This window comes from Equus quagga, chromosome 9 (assembly GCF_021613505.1).
Source record: "Equus quagga isolate Etosha38 chromosome 9, UCLA_HA_Equagga_1.0, whole genome shotgun sequence".
Classification (NCBI taxonomy): domain Eukaryota; kingdom Metazoa; phylum Chordata; class Mammalia; order Perissodactyla; family Equidae; genus Equus; species Equus quagga.
Genome location: NC_060275.1, coordinates 19,675,764 through 19,697,489, shown reverse-complemented (window position 1 = coordinate 19,697,489; position 21,726 = coordinate 19,675,764). Strand labels below are relative to the sequence as shown.

The window sequence follows — 21,726 nt, the reverse complement described above, 5'->3', positions numbered from 1 at the left end:
AAGATAGGCACTTATTGGAGGAATTGCCACCTTTGAGTTTAGGAAATTAATGCCACCTATGAGTTATTAAGGTCCGACATGACAGAGAGGAATTAATGATTCCTTATTACAGTAAAGACAATTGTTAACACCTGTTTTACTAAGAAAGGGTAAGATGGAATTCCAAGATGTTATGTAATTATTTATTTTGAAAATAACTTTAGTCTTTGTTTTTGATGGGGAGTGTTTTCAATGCCCTGTTACTGTTTGTCTTAGTCACTTTGGGCTGCCGTAACAAAATACCATAGATAGAGTGACTTAAACAACAGATATTTATTTCTCACAGTTCTGGAGACTGGTAAGTTAAAGATCAAGGTGCTTGCAAGGCAGGTTTCATTCTGAGGCCTCTTCTCTTGGCTTCTAGGCAGCTGACCTCTTAACTGTGTGCTCACATGACTTCCTTGTGCTCAGGATTAGGGAGAGAAGCAAAGAGAACAAGCTCTCTGTTGTCTTTTATAAGGGCACTAATCCCATCACAAGGGCCTCACCCTCATGGCCTCATTTAACCCCAATTACCTGCCAAAGGTCCCATCTCCAAATATCATCACAATGGGAGTTAGGGTTTCACCATATGAATTTTAGGGGGACACAAACATTCAGTCCATAACACTGTTGACCATGATTTGAGGGCTATGGATGAAAGTTTAAGTGTTTTTCTCCCTAAATATTTCCTTACAGTATTCCTTAATTTGGCAGATGGGGAAGTCTGACCATTGTAGACAGTGACATTTAACTGAAGTGGTCTTACGTGGAACTTTTAAACTGCTTTTTACCATGAGGGAGTAAGGGTTAGAACAGGATTAGTGTGAGCAGTCATGTAAGGAATGAACTCAGCCTGAGTGGACTATTTTTCTGTTCATATTTTTTATTTATAATATCTGTCATCACTGGTATTTCATACTGAATGTGTATACTGAAATGCTGAATAGAAAAGAGAATGTGTCATATCGTATTTTTTAGAATAAAGACTGAAACCAAAGACCTGTCCTGTAAACCTATATAACGAATGTTCTGCATAACAGCCAGATAAGCAGGATCAGATAAGAAGAGTGGATTCCCTGTTTATGTACAGATTCCAGAATAAGGCAGACACCCCTTCAATTTCAAACCTCTGATAGTATGATCCTTCTTCTTTCAGTTAGAATACCACATTAAAATATATCACAAACACCGTGTACTCTTGACTTTAAAGATCACTACATGCGGAATTAGACTTTGTCTGTTGGGACTACCAGATCAATTACTTTGACTTCATTGCCTGGTCAATTCAGTCAAATAACTGGCTTAAGTGATTTTTTTTTTCCTGCTGAATTTGCTAGGTAACTTCATTTAGTGTGTAACTACTGAGCTAACACTGTGTCCAAGGGCTGTACTAGGCACTTTGGGGGGATACACAGGATTAGAGGGCCGGTCCCAGTCTGCATGGAGTTCACAATACAGTACTAATTCATAATGCCTGGCAGAATGTGATTCAGTGCTAAGGGCCTGGAATAGATGGGTTTTGTTGTTGGTTCTTTTTGTTTCAATAGAAAGTAATTCAGTGCTGTAGCAGTTGCCAAATACTACCTGGGCTTCCACAAGAATTGAACAGAGGGGAGGGAAAGGGGTAGGGGAAAAGCATTAGCAAAATACTAGAATAAAAAAGGAATACGATTTCGGGGCCCAACTTTGAAATTAGTGGGGCCTCAGAAGCATTGGTGTTAAAAAGACTGAGTTATAAATTAGTGAAACTAGATTATTTGAGGGCCTAGAGTTTAGAACCAAGGAGTCTAAGACTTTTCTTAGAAGCAATAGGAGCCGCTGAGGATTTTAAGCAGGTTAACCATGAAATAAAGTTGGTGCTTTTGAAAGATTACTCTAGTAGTGGTGCATTGAGTAGACTATCGAGGGAAGAGACAAGGTTTCTCTTCTTCCTCTATGGCTTGGCAACTCCTTTCTGTTATCACACTCACACCCTCCCACTTTTGTACTGTGGCTGCTCTAAAGGTCACTGCAGAGTCCTGACCTCAGAACAATAGATGTGTCCACGTTATGCAGCCCTGCACTCAGACCGCCAGACCCTGATGACGGGAATCATTCAAATGCACACAGCGATGCCTCTGCATCATGTTGGGTGTTCCAGCTTCCACTGAACTCAACAGCCAATACTTTTACATGTGTTCAGTTAGCTTCCTTCCCTCTTACTCTACAGCTTCCCTTCTAGACTCACCACCCCTCACCAAACTTGACCACTTTTCTTACTGGAAAAAGTTCGCTGATTCCCCCAAATTCACAAAATCATTTGCTGAGATGGGGGAAGGGTGATATGTGACTAGGCCTTTAACTTGAAGCCAGTGACCTGCTGTTAGTTGACCTTGTTTTCTTTTCACTTGGTTAAGGAATCTTTGGTCACAAGAAGCATCTGTTGTACATACAATGTAGGTCAGGTGCAGGGCTGGATGATTTTGAATCTGTTATCTCATTAAATCTTCTCATCAACCTTGTGAAGTAGGTATTTCAGTATACTCATTTTCAATATTCTCAGTATACAGGAAGACATTGTGTTTATTCAATCTGGGGTGGCCTCGAGGCACGGCATAAGGGTGGGGGAGTATCCACTTGTCGCTGTGGCATGAGCCTTGAAAGCCTGTCAGCTGACCACCCGCATCCTCACGTGCACACACACGTGCATATTCATTCATTCTCATTCTTTCTCTCTCTTTTTCCTCTCTATCCTGCCCGCTTTGCAGCTTCCCACTAAATGTTTCTCCTCCAAGTAACAAAAGGGGTAGAAGAAAGGACTTAGAAGTGGGTGGTGAGTTTGCTAGGATCCTGTTTATGTGAGTAGAACTCTGGTTTCCGCCTGCAAGAGGTCACAGCAGCACAGAGCTGGGAATGGACAGGACTTCTGTGGACTCCAGGAGTATGCTATAGCGCTTGTCCTGCAGAAGGCAGGGAGCAGCACCTCCATGGGGAAGGCAGAGAGGCACTCTGAGCCGTGAAGTACAGCAGGGCTAACACCCTCTCTGTTATTATACAAGTATTTCCCTTGGTACAACCTAGCTCTTATGGCAGCCACAACACTAACATACAATCTGTGTTTCAAATACACCCCTCAAAAGTCAATTTCATAAGCTCAGTAGAGGAGTGTATGACCCATTCAAATTCTATAAAGTTGGTCATTTGTACCTACACATAAGATTTCTTTATTTAACTGAATTTGATCTTGCTGAGGACTTTCTGAATTCCAGTTCTGTTATTTAATACAGTTGTTCTTATTTACAACTTTATATTCACACAAATTGATAACCATGGATCCTGTATCTTCATTCAGCCATCTTTTTTTTTGAGGAAGATTAGCCCTGAGCTAGTGTCTGCCACCAATCCTCCTCTTTTTGCTGAGGAAGAGTGGCCCTGAGCTAACATCTGTGCCCATCTTCATCTATTTTATTTTACTATTTTTATTTTTATTGATTTACATTTTAAATTTTTTAATTTTTTAATTTTTTTTTTTGAGGAAGATTAGCCGTGAGCAACATCTGCTGCCAATCCTCCTCTTTTTGCTGAGAAAGGCTGGCCCTGAGCTAACATCCGTGCCCATCTTCCTCTAGTTTACATGTGGAATGCCTACCACAACATGGCTTGCCAAATGGTGCCGTGTCTGCACCCGGGATCCAAATTGGCGAACCCCGGGCTGCTGAAGTGGAACATGTGCACTTAACTGGTGTGCCACCGGGCCGGCCCCCGTCTTCATCTGTTTTATGTGTGAGATGCCTGCCACAGCATGGCTTGATAAGTGGTGCATAGGTCCGTGCCTGGGATCCGAACCAGCGGACCCTGGGCCTCCAAAGTGGAGTGCACAAACTTAACCACTATGCCACTGGGCCAGCCCTCAGCCCACTGTTGATACTGAATAAAACAGAGCTGAAGTCCAAGTATTACCACATACCTCTAGAAACCCCTCTCAGGGATGCAGTCTAGCCATTCATCCAAAGCCACTGAGTTTAGTCCTGTTACCAATTGATTAAGTCAGTTAACTGCAGTATTGCAGTTATTTTCTTCGAAGGTTAGCTATCCTGAAAGACATTACACTACTGCCTTGGCTCATCACTGAACTTCCCTGGACCTGAGTTCTCCTTTGTAAATGCTGATGTCACCCACTTCCTAGGGATGTGCTAGGGCAGATGCAAGAGGACGTGACATAGCACCCGATAGGCTGACTTCAAACCTAGACCTTGGGTTCTGTTCCAGTTCTTTTTCCTCTGTACCATGCCTTCCAGATATGGGATGGGCTGTCCAGGAGATAGATATTCCTTTTCCTTGGTTGACTGCTTGGCAGGGATGTTGCCTAGGGGATCTTTTTTAACTCCAACGTTCAATGATTTTATGGATCTTACAAAATTTGATTTAGGTTTATTCAGAATTTTTCAATTAAAATAACATTTTTGTTTGTTTCAGCCTTTCAGTATTATCAACACCTGTTCATCCACTTTGATGAAAAAAAGGAGACATCATAGAGTATCTAAAAAGTTTAATTAGCTTGAGTACTTTAAAACTTGACTTAAAATGTGATCTAAACTTTATAATTATTAAGCAGTTTAGCCCCCAGCACTACTCACAAAGTAAACATTTCCTTTTGCTGAATTCTCAATATGAAGATTTAATCCAGAAAAGAACCTTGCTAACTACCCCACCCTGCTTTCCTCTTTCCAGCCCCTACTGGGACCCCAGGGCATCAGGATCTTCCATGGGGTGACACGCCCACCAATGCATTCCTTCTGTTCACTGTTCAGTGTGTGTATTTTGTTCTCTCTGCTCACATCTTTCTTTTTAGTGGGAGGAAGGCTCACCTTCCTCCTCTCTGAGTTCCTGCTTTGTATCTACCCTCAGTTTAGAAAAAAGAATAGAGACAGTTATCGGTCCAAGATTTAAGCAGCGTAACAGTCACAAAGAAATTATAAGCAGAATTTTCTGTAATCAATTTACCTTCTTTTAACAATGATGAAACTGCGTATGTAATGCATCTTTATTTTCAACTAAAAGTTAAAATAATGATTCTTAGATCAGTTACAGAGATACCAATAAACTTTTTGAGAATTTTTAGTAAACATAGTCCAGTTTACACATGAAGCACACAGACTTATTTAATTACAGCGGGACAGATCTTTATATGGATATTTAAATACCAAAATTACTTAACTAGGGGGAGAAACTATAATTGGATCTCTTACTGAATAACAAAATACTCTTGATAAACAGTTGATGTGTGGATCACATGCCACAGTTTAATTAAAAGTCAATACTTTTCACAGTAGTCTCTATTTAATATAAAGGAAGCTCAGAAACAGAAGAATATCATTTGTATGTTTTGGGAGTGGCAAAGGAATATAACATCACTATCCTATCAGGACACTCTCACAGTTTGGGAAGATCTATTTCATCATGTATGTATTTTTATTTATAGCCTGGACACTGCCATGCTGTATGTTCTTTATACATAGAGAATACATATCAGTTAATATAATTTTTGCATCAGTACTAAATAACTGTTGCCAGAGCATGCTGATTAATGGATTGGTTCTAAAGATATTGAGTGCAGAGTAAGCTAGCAGTACGAAGGCTATTTCAAACTAAAAATAATATACAAACCAAACATTATTTTGTCATTCTCAGTTCTTATGATAATTTTTTAGACAGGAGTGAATTTTGCTCTCTTTCAGATATATGGCCTTAAATGTAGCCTTTTAATATGACCTTATAAACAAATTACTACCTTTTACTTTTTTTAGGAAAAAACATGAAAATTCGCAGCACAGGATTCGTTCGTGCCTTATTCTAGCTTTGTGATATGTATGCAGTACTAGTTCTTGATAATTTGTTAACAAGGTGTTTTTAACACTTTGGACAGATGCACATACTGTTTTCAATCTTCACGGTTAATTATTCGATTTTGTATTTGATGCCAGAACACCCTGACTCCTAATCACTGCTCATTGTTGCAAGTCCATTATATTCTAACTGTTTGAGTGCTCCCATTGACCTTGAACTGACATTATAAGCTGTGTCTAATCTCTTCAGTCTATATTTCTAATGCTGCTTTTCTTTTTTCCTTTTTTTCTGATCCCTGTTTAGCATCACAATGGGGCTGCCTCTGAGCCCAGCAGCTGACTCCGCCCGCTCTGCAAGGCATGCGCTCTCACTCATTGCCACTGCCAGACCACCCGCCTTCATCACAACTATAGCCAAAGAGGTAAGCAGAACTTCTCAGTGTGCTCCATATTCTCCTTTAGAGGAATTATTTGATATTGTGAGCTGAGGGTCTGTATCCGCAGTAATCCTTCCAGTTTGTTCTAGAACAGTGAAGATTAATGATTTAGTACTGAAATGAATACGTATGTACCTGTGTGCATGCACACTGAATTCCACAGCAATGCATTCATGAACTAGTGCTTTTGCATTCATTTCTGTTCTCAAAGTTAATTCAGTTGTAAATATTTGACAGTAATTTTTCAATCAGAAATATAGCAAGCTTATTCAAATTAAAGTATATTAAGGGTACTCACATTTTACAAGTGTAAGTATCTACCTGTAATCAAAACTAAACTTCTTATTTAACACTGGCTCTCCAATGTAAACAAAAATGTAAGTCATAAACTTGCTAATTGTTTTTCCTATTACATGTCACAGATAAAGACTTGAATGCCAATTGATTCCCACATTCTTAGTGTTCTAACTAATTGCCCACGTCTAACTGAAAAACTAGTAAAGAACAATGAACCAATTATAGGATCTTTCCTATAGGTCTTAGTAGTGGGAGAAAAAGGACAGGATGAGAAGCTCCGAAATGTTTTTTTAAAGGTTTGTTCCATTCCAGTGTGAATAGTGTGCAGACTTGGTGTCCATGATCCCATGATCCCGGAATATGGGCTCTGTCTGAGTTGTTGTTCTGGTAGCTATGATGAATTTTTAAAATATTAAATAAATACCTCTGAGTCTGCCCAGATAACCTGAAACCTATTAGTCGTATATCTGCCCCAGCCATCTTTAACAGGCATGCAGCAAATATCTGTGAGGTGAAGGTAGCTAGAAGGGAGGAAGGAGGATCCTAATAGCAAATTGTATAGGTTTATGTGAGGTGATGGGACTTTGAATTCATATCTAAAATAAATTTGTAGACTAAGGATATGTTTTTCTAATAGTACATACTGTAATAGTGATGTTCCACTGTGTTTAAAATGTACATGTATATGTGTTTATGTATTTTATAGGTATTAGATATTTATATAAGGTGTATGTATGTATAAATTAACAGACATATTAGCCATGGAATATTTTTTGCCAGTTTTTCCCATCAGAGAATTATGCACAGATAGTAATAGTGAATATACTGAAAAAGCCTTACATCAGTCTGACCACTTATACAGGTCCTATAAATGTGAGGCATTAAACTGCCTCTTTAAAGAGAGTAAACAAGTATTTATTATTAGTTGTGTTTTTTAACTTATTTTGCACCATTTACATATGAGTATCTTTAAATTAACTGTTAGAATAGCTATGCTTTGGATTTATTCTACTCCAGCATATGGTTAGAAAGGTAGTTTTAAAATATTTTAACATCGTAGTCCACACTTATTGCCTTTTAAAAACAAGTTTTCCACTTCACTTAGAGTTTTAGAGTAATACTGAAATATTTGTCATTGTTATTGCTGTCCCTTATGCCATCTCCATGCCTCCTCCTCCAGGGCTAGTCCATGGCTAGTCCAGGATCCATTAAGGCCCTTTCTCCTCTGAACTTACAATTTGTATGGGGGAAACGTCACACTGAACTTACACTCTTTGCAATGCCAATTATTTTTGGAGGGATGTTTATTTGAATTTCCCAACTTGATTATAAAGCACATAGAATGGTGTATAAGCATCATTTACTATCATTACTTGAGAACAAGGAGCATATCCTATACATGCTGGTATCTGCTATCTGCTGTCCACCTCAGTGCCAAGTATCCCAACTTCTCAAACCTTCAGTGTGTCTCTTTTTAAAAATGTCATGATAATATTGTATTAAATTCTCATATAATACCCAGGAATTTATTGAATTTTATTAGAGAATACTGAGTTTTTATTGTGCTAAACACTCTTTTGCAATCAAAAGTATCTCCTGACCCACCCCAAGAGATTTGTCTTTGTTGATTCTTTAGTTTTTATATTGTATTAATAAGTGAAAAATAAAGCAGTGGGTAGAAATGTAAAACTGTATCGAGTGTCACCCATATCGAGTGCATGGATATGTTTTTATAGGTACACAGACATACTGCTCTTGCAGCAAACACCCAGTCGCAGCAGAATATGCACACCACAACTCTCGCACGAGCTAAAGGGGAAATTCTGAGAGTCATTGAAATTCTCATTGAAAAGATGCCCACAGATGTTGTAGATCTTCTTGTGGAGGTAAGAAGATTCTGATTTAAATGACATATGAATAGGCTAAATTAAATATTCCAGCGAAGTAATATAAATCAGCCTATTTCCAGCATCTCTAAAAGAAAGAAAGAGAGGTAACTAAAATGAATTAACTTTTTTATCATTTCTGGAGGCTTTATTTAAATTTCTTCCAAAATCAAAATGATTGCTCTGTCCTTTTACCAATCACATGGAATTGGTATGTATTAGAGTAATTTTTAAAGATCATGTTCTCTTTGACATCTTTCATTATAAATAAAAGAAAACATATAGTGTGCTTAAATAAAAGCTACCAAACTGTTTATAAATATGAATTGCCTTTAAAGTAAACAAGTCTGATTTCTTTATTTTACTGCACTGTCTTACGAATGTTTTTCACAGATGAGAGAAAGGATAGCCGTAGTATAAAGTAAATATACTGTAGTTTTAGTAGATATACTATAGTTTTAAAGTAAATATTAAAATCAAACTATCTAAAATGTCCATGGACAAATGAGGCCTAAGATAATAATTTAAATTTTGGAAAATTATTTGCAATTAATCTTAGATTTGTATCTTCTCTATAAAGGTTATGGATATCATTATGTACTGCCTTGAAGGATCTTTAGTTAAAAAGAAGGGTCTTCAAGAATGTTTCCCAGCCATCTGCAGGTAAAGAAGCCTTTGATAGCATGCAAAATAATTTTCAGTAACAAAAAAGTAAAAAGCATTTTTTTAGCATGGTTAGTCTTGCTCAGTTAGAAATCCAATTGTTAATAGCTGCTTACTTCCTAAAAGAATTTAGGCAAATTTTAGTCAAATACACAAATATAATAGAACCAGCTATTTGAAATTGTCATGAGAGGTTTTCTCACAACTTGAAAAGTGCGTAAGAGATAGCATCTGTGGAATATGTCTGTATTCTTATGTTCGGCACTCAAATTATCATTTACATTACAGAGAGAGGGAGCTTCTGACTTATGAGAGAAGATATACTTTTCAGCCAATAGAAACCTTTATGCCACACTTCTGCTGGTAAATTTTATTTTTAAAATAAAGGCCAGCATTTGCATATCATCCTAAGTATAGGTGTTTTCCCTATGAGAAGACAGGAAAAGAAGCCAAGAGCAGTTTAAACTTTTATAAACTGTTGCATCCATTAATTATAACTCTAAGAATCTTGTATGTGTATAGCTTATGATTGTTAGGAAATGAAGATAGTTTAAATGTCAAAATGTAGTAACATTATGTTTATTTTTTTAAAGTAGTTTTTGGTTCTCAAAATGTTTAAAGCTTGATGTACATTTTGCTAAAAGTTTTTTTACTGCATGTAGTCAGTAGAAATAGTGTTTAAATCTGTTGAAGATAATTGTTTTTGTAGAAAACAGAACAACCAGTTAGTCATAGTTACATAATATTTTTCTTTTTAAGACAAGTTCAATGATATCCTTACTTATTTTTGCTCAGTTCTGTGAGTACATTGTAGTAGAAAGCTTTATGTTAGACTATAAGTTGCTTGAGAGCAGTGACATTAAATTGTGCATATATACACTATGTCTTCTGTATTTCCTGGCATTTCAGCAAATGTTTGCTGAATTAGTTGTACTCTGAGTCCTCCAATATCTTTTTCCATATTTACAATAGACTTTTTATCCTAACCTCTTCATTTGATTGTTTCTGATTTATGCCATCCAGAAGTTAAAAGAAGAACACATATAAGAAAAAAATTATGCTGTAGTATACATATGTACAGGTGGATATTTTCTTGTGATATAGATTAGGCATGTTAGAATACAGTAACTTTTTAACATCATGCCATGTTAATTCTGATTTATGTTCTTTTTGTTAAAAATTGTATATATCAAATCTTTTTGTGCAATTAATTGGTGTTAAGAATACATGTAGTGGTCCAGCTTGGTGGCATAGTGGTTAAGTTTGCACACTCCACTTCAGCAACCCAGGATTCATGGGTTCAGATCCTGGGCACAGACCTATACACTACTCATCAAGCTGTGCTGTGGCAGTATCCCATATACAAAATAGAAGAAGATTAGCACAGATATTAGCTCAGTGACAGTCTTCGACCTCAAGCAACAGGGCCAATCTTCCTCACCAAAAAAAAAAAGAAAGAAGACATGTAGCTGTAACATGCCTAGTCGATTGTTCTCTCAGGAGATGTCTAAGTGAAAATGGACATTTGTCACTTATTGGAAGTGAGGAAGCACTTTTGTTGGGACTCATCTTACTGAATGTTAGCAAAGCATTCCTTATAGCACCAGTCACTGTGATGTAAGTAAGCCTCCTGGAGTCAATGTGAGGACACTGTTCAGCGTTAAATGCTGTCTGTCTTTTGCCTTGCTGAAAGCCTGCCTCCTCCCCGAGCAGCATGCTCCGTTCCGTAAGTCACCTGGTTTGCTGCCTGTCCACTGTTGTTTGCTGTTGTTTAATCACTGGGGAGTAAGGATTCTGCTTGAATGCTAAGGAGGCATCTGTGTAAACTGAATGCTCAGTGCCAGTTTTTTCTGATTTAGCAGAAAGCAATTGTATTTTGTTTATTAACTTAATGCCATTTATTGAACACCTACTGTGTATCCAGTACTAGGTAGTCCCTGGGGATTCAGTGATGAATGACGTGACATCCTCAAGGAGCACAGGGTCTAGTAGGGTTGGTAGTTATAAAGACAAATAATTCCAGGGTGCTGTGTTATGTGCTGGAGTAGAATTACATACCAGGGACAGGGTTGGGCAATAAATGGACTGCTTAACTCTGGATATGGGAGTCTGAGAAAGTTTCACAAAGGAGAAGACAGACTACTAACAATATCTGTGAAAAATGCTTTCATAAAAGTGGTTGCCAGATGGAGAGGAGGAGTTGTTCTCTGCAGGGGTTTGGCGGGGGTGGTGGTAGGAGTGGTGGGGGGTTCTGGGAAAGCCTCACAGAAGATTTGATGGGGTGGGCTTTGCAGAATACATAGGCATGTGCCATCTTGAATTACAGAAAGAATCGGTCCAGCAAATGTTTGGAGGCTCAGACATATATAGTGAGTGTGGCAAATGCTGTGTAATAGGGTCTAGCATATGGATTGCAGATGGAAGCCTAGCATAGTGCCAGAGTATAGGGCTTTGAATTCCATACGAAGGAATTTGGCCATTATTCTCTAAGCAATGGTGAGTCAGCAAAGTATAAGCAAAAACGTGTAATTCTTTTCCCAGAACATAGTTGATAAGACATAATTTTATGAAACATCAGATTTATAAGAAATAGTTGTTGACTGTCTCTTAATTAAATTGTTAGATACTATTAGAGCTGTGAAGATATAAGCCACACAGGCCCATTTATTTGAGTCAGCTTATAAACATAGAAAGATTATTAACACATCAGGTTGTAGCTTATGCTAAGTGTTAGTTCAAACAGACAATAAATTATCAAGGACTTCAGAGAACACTAGGCTTAGATGGGACCTCAAAAGTTTTACAGGTCGATGCCATGCTACCTACTGGCTGATTTGTACTAGATTGATAAATGAACAACAAAGATATCAACGGAAGTTAAAATTATTTTATTGAATAGCTGCCATGTTCATGCCATTGTGCTAGGTGGCTTACAGTACCTATGAGCCCTCTACTTATAAATAAATGCCTTTCCCTAAATATGAAACTCTAGTCATTGATGTGAATATCTGTGGTCCAGTCTTGTGTCATTTGTTTTTAAAATCTTTATATAACTTTGTGCTTTTTGTTTGTTTGTTTGTTTCCTTTCCTTTACCCTTTTTTAAAGATGCTATAGGTTTTACCTTAGGCTAACCTCTGTGATGTTGCTATATACCAGTATTTAGTTGCTGTGGTTGATGGATCAGAAGAAGGTGTAAAACTTTATTTAGCGTTCTTTTTAAGCGAGATGACGTTTGTCAAAGCATCCAGCAAAATGCTTGTGATTTAAGTATTCAGAGAATGTTAGTTTTCTGTGGATCTCTCCATCTTAATAATAATATGAAAACCAAAAATATATATAAGAAATTAGTTAATATATATTTCAAAATATTTTACATGTATAAAAAGTACAGGATGACATTATCATTTTAATATATTTTTTAAAAATTAGTTTTCTTCCAAAAATATTAAATAATTTTTAGTCAGTGTTATAAAGGTGATCTTCATGTCTAAAGTTGTATTAATTAAATTACAAGCTAATATGGTATACTGAAGTCATTGAATATTTAAAAATTGAAAGTATTCTGCCTTGGGTTCTGCATAAAATTCACTGTTTTCTGTGAGTACCAAGATGAAGTAGCATCATTGAATGCTGAACGATCCTGAGTTTTGTTTTCTTGGGTTTGGTTTTGTTTTTAACCTTGACCAATGGGCTTGTGATTCTGATAGGCATCTGGTTTTGAGGTTTTGGTTCAGAATTTCAAAACTTTTAATGTGGTAATTTCTCTAAGATTTTCTTTATTGTTGGTAATTTGGCAGTTATTTCTCAGATCGCATATTGAAATAAAATTACCATTTTACTGTTATTGTGAAAGTCTTGAGTTTTACTTTAAGCTAAGCTCTATATGTTGCTATATACCAATAGTCAGTTTTATTAATTCAGGTTTGTTTGTTTATTCATTTATTTATTCAGGTTTATTAATGATTATATGATGACTTAATATATAATTTAATGAGTGGTGGATTCATCCACTCAGTTATATTGTTAACTGAATTTCTTTGTTCCCTGGCGTCTTTAGTCAAAATATATTTAAAGTTTAAGCTGAAAGTTGTAAATTTATTAAAAGAAAGAAAGACTGATACAAAAAGTTTGATTTTTCTAGTTTTGTTCATATAATGGCTTTTCTATGAATTCTTAAAACTTCGCATAGTATTTTCTGTTTAAAAATAGAAATGGATTAGAGCACATGCCAGTAAAATTCAATCGACATTCTTACCACTGACCAAAACTCACTCACTGATATTAAAACTTGAGGTTATAGCAATGTACAATTAATAAAAATAATAATGTAATCAATTCATTTATATAGCACTTTACAAATTACCAAGTGCTTTCAAACCCATTAATTCTCAAAAAATTATTTGAGAAAGGCATTATGTAAATTAAAAATTTTTGGAGAATTAGATTGTGATATTTATTGATCAAGTGACTAATAAAGTTGTAGCTCCAAGATAACACTCAAACCTTCTTATTCATAGTCTGTTGCTTTTGCTATCCAATTTTTAACCTGTATTTATTTATTTATCCATTTATACATACATACACACACACATACATACAACACCCACTTACCTTGTTCCGTAAAAGATTTTAAGCAGCTTTGAAAGTTACTGTAAGACGTAAAAATAGTGAGGGAATTGAGGCAAAGGGAAAATAAAAATAGGAAAGAAAGAAAAGCTGAGCTTGTTTAGAAGTCCTTTGTATTCACCAGAGGTGAGCCATAAATTTGTCTCTAAACTTCCTAGCAGCCAGTGTGCAAAGAGGGGCAGACCATCAATACCTAAGATACAATGCTCGTATGGTAGAAATAGAACCATTGTTCGGAGAAACATACCTGAAAAACTAAGATCCATATGAAATTGAGAGTCCTCAGATAGAACATATAAAATACTTTTCAACAAAGTATATTCACTGTTTGTTAGTTGAGAGACCTGAGGACCCAGATAAGAAGGTGAAACTTAAAAACAGATATTGAGTGCTCACCGCCTGTTAGGCCCTGTGGGGAATAAGATCTCTAAGTGTAGTTGCTGGACTTTCAAGAGAATCGCCTGATTTCTAGGCTCCACCTGAGAGCCACTACATCAGACTATCATGAAGCTTGGGAAGCTGCGTTTAACAGCCTCTCCTGCTGATTCTTATGATCACTAAAGTTTGAAAACAAGTACTCTAATAATCCAAAATCGAGGGAAACAAAACCTGAGTCATTGTTCTTTGTGACCATGTTCTGTTGTGTACACCCTTGGATCCCTGATTGCTTATTTATTGAATAAAGTTGGAATTTCCAAGGAAACATCTGAAGACACTCCACCAGCCCCCGCATTCCAATGATGCATCAGTAGTTTTTAAAGACTTCCTCCTAGACAGCATCACAGAATGCCAGCGGAAGACTTTAACTTCAAACTGTTCATTATCTTTTATCTAAAACTCAGTTGAGAAAAGAGAAACTTAGAAGCTAGATTAAAAACACATGGTCCATTTATTCCTCTCCATGTTCTAGTTTATACCCCTAGATTAAACTAAACCATCAGAGAGTGCCTGTTTGGACCACACTGCCTGGTCTCCTTCAGAGTTGCCTTCCCCAAGTTCTCCTTCAGCATTATTGCCGCAGTTTGCGTGGAGGAACCTTCCAAGAGAGTGTAGCAAGAAGACTGTCAGCGCATTTATTGTAGGGATCATGTTGATGTCATGCAGTGTATCGTTTAGGGTCCCTTCTGTGAAGACTCAATCAAGACATTTCTCTTAATTCCAAATGGCAGGCATTTTTGCTTTGTTTTGTACTGAGGAACTAGTATGTGTTTTGTTTTTTGTTTTGGGGTTTTTTTCCTCCGACGAAACCAATGTTATTTTAAAAATTTTGCTTTGGCTGTTAGGCAGCTTAAAGCCAAATTCCCTGCCTAACTTTAGTACTTTATGGCTTACCTCTCCCATTCTCTTACTTCATCATCCCACCTCAGGCCTGTCTTCTTTTTCTGTCTTTTTATTGTATTATATGCTATAAGCTTTCCTAAGTCCTTTATGTAGTGTGTGTATATACATGTATGTGTGTACCTATGTATGTATGTGTGTACATGAAACATATGCACATTTTAAATTTTATTTCAAAAGCCATAGAAACAATAATCATAAGCATAATACCAACTATGATTATTTTCTAAAAATAAAAATGGCTTCATTGTGTTAACTGAAATATCCTAGATCTTCCTATATCTTATGTGTCTGTAGATATTTTTCTATAATATATTTAGTAAAAGATATACAAATTACATAACTTTAATTGCTGTATAAAGTTTATAGTCATAGATGTAAATATTCCCTAATAATTCACATTTTAATTTCAGGGATATTATTAATAATATAGTGGCATCCATTAATAATACAAGAAAATTATTTAGGGCCAGCCCAGTGGCACGGCGGTTAAGTGCCCACGTTCTGCTTTGGCGGCCCAGGGTTGGCCAGTTCGGATCCCAGGTGTGAACATGGCACCGCTTGGCAAGCCATGCTGTGGTAGGCATCCCACATATAAAGTAGAGGAAGATGGGCACGGATGTAACATGCTCAGGGCCAGCCTTCCTCAGCAAAAAGAGGAGGATTGGCAGCAGATGTTAGCTCAGGGCTAATCTTCCTCAAAAAAATAAAATAGAATAAAATAGAAAACTTTAAAAAAAAAAAGAAAAGAAAATTATTTAGATTTCAATGCCCTTGAGAGAATATAGCACAGACATCTTTCAAAACAGTTATACAAAATAATTCTGCTAGATTTTTCATCACTATAACAAATAAGGCTATATTATATAGGAATTAAACTGCATTCTTTTTAGAATGCAGATATATTGGCGACATGATTGTTACAACATTGAATTAATTTTATGTTTATGAATAAGCAGGATAAGAAATACAATAAGGTAACACTGAAGAAATGAATTCCTCTAGGTTTCTCTCCCAGCTCAGTGGACTTTGCTTTGCCTTTGTCAGTCTTCTAGATCATCTTCAAAAAGGCTTCATCCAGCACTCTAGCTAATTATTGTTAGAGGCAGAAGTACAGAGGTTCTGAGTAATTTACACTTAATTGCCTGGGCTATAAATAATGCAACATCCTCAGTTAAAAATACCCCAGACACTAAGAAAATAGAATGAACTTCTTTCGCGGCTTGGGAAGATAAACATCACTGAAGTTTCCTCAGAATTCATTGTTAAAATGTATTTACCTGTTGGTGTGTTACTAAACTTTAATATCCTTGTGAAGTCCCCCATATAGCAGATCAATCTATTTAATTAATTATTCCTCTTTTGGTCGCTGTATAAACACAGTGACTCATTTTACGCTACTATACTTGGTGCAGTAGCATAAAGTGTGAAAGTGTAGAAAAGGACAGATGTTACTGAGAGAAGCAATACAGAACACACGTGCATGATATACACTTATAAAATTATTACTTTAAGGGCTTATTACTCATTTTGCAAAAATGTTCTTTACTAATCTCAGAATAGAAAAATTTAAATTCTTATAAGCTACTGACTATCACTCAATTAGAAAGGAAGGTAAAGTACCTCTGGAAATATAATATGATTATAATGTAATTTTTTAATTTAAGCCTATTTTATTATATTCTTGAGGACTGGTAGGGACATAATTCATAACAAATAAAGGATTAGGGATTTTTTAAATGAAATTGTAAGTTGATAGGAAAATAAAATTATATTTGGAGATATAAGAGGTTTCAGGATATATTCATCGCAAATGTTAGATATGCCTCTAAATGCAATTTTTAGTCACTTAACAGCCCTTCAAGTATGCGTGTTGTAAGCAGCTTGAAGAAAGGGGCTTTTGCAACCATTTCTTTTACAGTACCCTATAGCAACAAGTAGAGGGCTTCATCTGGCCAAAGCCACATGCCCCAGAATTCCCAGATAGATCCTTATTTCATGTATTTTTATTCTTTTAAATTGAGGCAATTTGTTTGATGTATAACTAAGAGTGGTTTAATTTTTATGCCTTTTAAAGACTTGTCAAATAAATTCACAGACACCAAAGAAATCCTTTGTTGGACTCTGTCCCAATTTTTAGTTTAGAAAATATGAACACTCAATATAGACGCTCAATACCTGTAGTTGAATAATGATACCAGCTACACCACTTTGTGTGTTTCATCCTTAATTTTGTCATAATAAATGGCACCAGTTATTTTACTTGAGCAGGGACCTTGCTGCATTATTTTTATAGAATTACAAATTGTAGAATTTTGAAAGTGAAAAGGACCTCGTGTCATGAATTACCTACTCCTGCCCTTCATTTTACAAACAGACAAACTTAAGAGCATTTTTGTGCTGACAGTCAGATGAAAGTGATGCCAGCTTTGCTGAACGGATCCCACACCTGCTCTGTGTTCTGCAGGGTGGGCTGTGCACCCGCTGCACAGGCATGCACAAGTCAAGGGACACACAGAGTCGTGCTGTCTCATCAGAGGATGAACTAACTGTCGTGCTCCAGCCCCTGGCTTCTTCCTTGCTTCATCCTTCATTCCATCCTCTCTCGCCTCCTCTTGGGCTTGGCTCTTTAGAGAACCCTTCTCTGACTTGTATCCTCAGCTGCTTCTCTCTGGCGTCTTTTCCTCATCCTGGAAGCATGCTCTGTTATCTCTCATTTAAAAACCCTTCCTTCCCTCTGCATCTCCTCTGTCTACTCCCCAGTCTCTCATTTCTCCTTCTCCAGGGAAAGGAGTCTGCACTCCGTCCATTTGTCACTTCTCATACCCTCTCAATCTACTGTAGTCTGACCTTTGCCCCCGTTATTTTGCTGATATCTCTCTCTCCCTCTGGTTACAATTTTTTGATTACCAAATGTTTTCCAGTCTTTATTGTAGTGGTTTTCAAACTTTTTGGTCTCAGGACCCCTTAAAAATTGAAGCCCCAAGGAGTTTTTGTTTATAAAGGTTATATCTATAGATTTTTAATGTATAAGAAATTAAAACTGAGAAATTTTTAAAATATTTATTAAAAATAATGATAAACTCAGTTCATGTTGGTATAAAAACATATTTTTATGAAAAATAACTACTTACCAAAACAAAAAAAATACTGAGAAAAGTAGCATTGTTTAATAATTTTGCAGATTTCTTTAATATCTGGTTTAATAGAAGACAGGTGGGTTTTCATATCTGCACGTCTTTAATCTGTTGCCATATGTTGTTTTAATTGAAGTATGTGGTGAAAATCTGGCATCACACGGATATGTAATTGAAAAAGGGAGGAGTGTTTCAATAGCCTGTTAAGATTCTTTTGCATCTTCTTTGGTAGTTCACCAAAACTCAACACGTGGTTGTTTTTTAAAGATCACTTGCAATGTGGAGTCTGCAATCTGCACAAACATTTCATACTGTTATATTCACTCCACTGATGAATCTTGCACTTTGGGTCTGTCATCCATGTGTGATTATTTAATGTTGTGCATTTGTCTCTGCAAAATATTGGTTCACCGAGTCATGTGTATTCTCCATATATTGCCACATTGCAATCCACAGTATCAAAAACCACATTAGCTAATATCACTACTGATCTCATCAGAAAAGTCAGTGAGTATTAGGAAGCCACATACCATTTTCCAAAACTCTAATTTTTACTTCAAAGCCTGAATTTTATCATTGGCAACAAATTCTGTCAGTTGTTTTCCTGGACACGAACAAAATAGTTCATTTTCAAGAAAATGTCTGCCAAATACCCAAGTCCAAGTAACCACAGTGTGTCTCTTGGTGATACTTTCAAGAAAAATGGTGTTCCATGAAAAAAACGGCTAGTTTAGCTTGCACCTCAATCTTACAAGTATTTTTCCCCGAGACAACCATCATATTTCAGGGTATGGTAGAAGTGCTTTGTGTGTACTTCCCATTTTGTCACACTAAATATTAAAAGGATATGTACTCAAGGGTCAAAATTGAAATAAAATTAATAATTTGTACTGCTTCATAAAGGACATTCTTAAGTGAAAATCCCTATATCCCAAAGTCATAACCTTTCCTAGGATCCAGTGCCTGGGAAGAAGATAGGCTGGACTTCAGGAAGACCTCGGATTAGTTTTTCTGAGACTCAATACAAATCCTGAAATTTATTCTACTTACTTTAAAGGACGCTTGACTTTTCTAGGGATTCCTGGCTTTCCTCAAATTCCATTGCTGCAGGGGCCCAGAAGGGGATCTCCTTAAAGAGCCCTGGACTTTTGGTGTTACACAAAGCGTCATACCTGGCAGCAAAACTGCCTATCATTTAGGGCTCACGTTGCAGATGATATTCTATTAAATGTGTCAGACCTGTGTTCTTCAAATCCCAACCTCAAGTTCACTATCCTGAGGGCACGTCAGTCTTTTTTCTATTCCTTGAATAGGGTCAAGCTTATTTCTACCTCAGGACTTTTGGTCTTGCTCTTCCCTCTGCCTGGAATGCTCCTCCTCCAGATCTTGACATGGCCTGTTTGGTTTCATCATTCAGGTCAACTCCCCTGACCTTCCTATCTAGAATAGCCTCCTGGCCATCTCTGTCCCATTACCCTTTTATCTTCATGGAATTTATATACTCTGGATTCATCTTGTTCATGTTTTTGTTTCCTTCTTAGGCGCATAAGATCAGGGACCTTGTCTGATTCGTTTCCTGTTATGTTCCCAGCCACTTGAGCTGTTGAATGAATGCAGAGACCCTGTGCCTGCAGTGAGTGGTCAGAGGATCTGCTCCTGGAAAAGAGGGCGAGGGCAAGCACTCTAGGCCCTTCCTTCACACCCTCTTCCTGCTTCAGCTTCCGTAGCTCTCCCTTCTCTATTTCTCAGGCACTTCTTCCCAGTCCTCAATCTCCTCTCATCCTGTTGAGTACAGTTATCCTATAGTCTCTTCTCAGCAACCTAAGTGCCTATCAAGTGTTGCTTTCATTTCATTGAAACAAAATGCTCAAAGATATGCAGTATATATAATTCCCAAAGATACAGAATATATGTGAAATCTTAAGATATATAGACACTATATATACTCACACTATGTGTACTTAAGATATGTATACACCCACACACATATGTACGTACTATACTTTTTCAAAGATGGGAGACTCTGAGTCTGCGATTCTCAACATTTTTGATCTCAGGTCTCCTTTACCCTCTTAAAAATTATTGAGGGCCCCAAGGAACTTTTGTTTATATGAGTTATAACTATCAATATTTGCCATACTAGAAATTAAAACTGAGAATTTTTTTTGATGTCACTTTGATCTTCACCACAAGTCAAGAGGCAGGATAGGCACATACTCTTTTTTTTTTTTTTTTTTTTGAGGAAGATTGGCCCTGCCAATCTTCATCTTTTATTTTCTCCCCAAAGCCCCGCAGTACATAGTTGTATATCCTAGTTGTAGGTCATTCTAGTTCCTCTGTGTGGGACACTACCTTAGCATGGCTTGATGAGCGGTGCTGCATCTGCACGCAGGATCCAAACCAGTGAACCTCAGGCTGCTGAGGCAGAGTATGCAAATTTAACCACTCAGCCACGGGGCCGGCCCCTAAAACTGAGAAATTTTTAAAGTATTTTATTTAAAAATAACCCATTGTATGTTAATATAAATAATATTTTAATGAAAAATTATATTTCTAAGACAAATTAGGAGAAGGGCACTTTTTAATATTTTTTCCAATCTTTATAATGTCTGGCATAATAAAAGCCAGCTGGATTCTCATATCTGCTTCTGCTTATGGTGTTTCACATCATGTAGAATCTGGAAAGGTCAGCTATACACCGTGAGAAGAACAGTGAAAAAGGCAGGTGACATCTTAGTGTTCATATGGAAGCGCCTTTGACCTCAGACCGTGCTTTGAGGACCACTGCTCTAAGCCATCGCTGTGGGCTTGCCTCCCATAACAGATGAATCCTAGAGTATGGGGGCTCCCGCCTTTGCCTCAGCCACCCTTGGGGTGAGGGGTGGGGGCCAGGGAGTATATGGGAACTCTCTGTGCTTTCTGCTCAATTTTGGTGTGAACCTAAAACTTCTCTAAAAAACAAAGTCCAGGGGGTGGCTGGCCTGGTGGCATAGTGGTTAAGTTCACATGTTCTACTTCAGCAGCCTTGGGCATGTCTCTAGGCTTCAGTTTCCTCCTCTGCAAAACGAGGGGCTTCCAGTGCCTAGTAACCTGTGAAACGATACAGCTCTAAAATGTTAGAACTTTGTGAATATTACTCTACTTTTCTCATGCCTCATTTATCAATATATGATTACCAATCATTCCACCTTATACTAAGTTCTGAAACGTGTTATAATATATGCTTCCTCATATAGCTATACATATACATGAATGTGCAGCTTCTTTGATGTTTTCCTAGTAATTCTTTGAAGTAATTAGCTATCAAATCTAAACCTACACTAGATTATGTAATGAACAAAGGACTCAATTAATATGGAAAGTAAGTTAACTGTTTTTTAAAAAACAAGGAGTTTCTATTTTTTAATGCTGCTTTTCTAGTACCTGATAAATCATTTTTCCCACAGAACTTTAAGTGGAAATCAGAAGCATAGTTGTAACATAGTATTGCTGTTG

At 36.9% G+C, this 21,726-nt stretch overlaps 1 protein-coding gene across 3 annotated transcripts in view; it reads left to right on the top strand.

The window, feature by feature from the left end:
• Positions 1 to 21,726, top strand: part of WDR7 (WD repeat domain 7) — a 355,196-nt gene that overhangs the window by 257,550 nt on the left and 75,920 nt on the right. For all 3 annotated transcript variants that reach the window (XM_046671781.1, XM_046671782.1, XM_046671779.1), the window contains 3 exons: positions 6,151 to 6,268; positions 8,317 to 8,466; positions 9,047 to 9,129. In XM_046671781.1, coding sequence (XP_046527737.1) covers positions 6,151 to 6,268; positions 8,317 to 8,466; positions 9,047 to 9,129 — 351 coding nt within the window. The remainder of the gene's footprint in view (positions 1 to 6,150; positions 6,269 to 8,316; positions 8,467 to 9,046; positions 9,130 to 21,726) is intronic.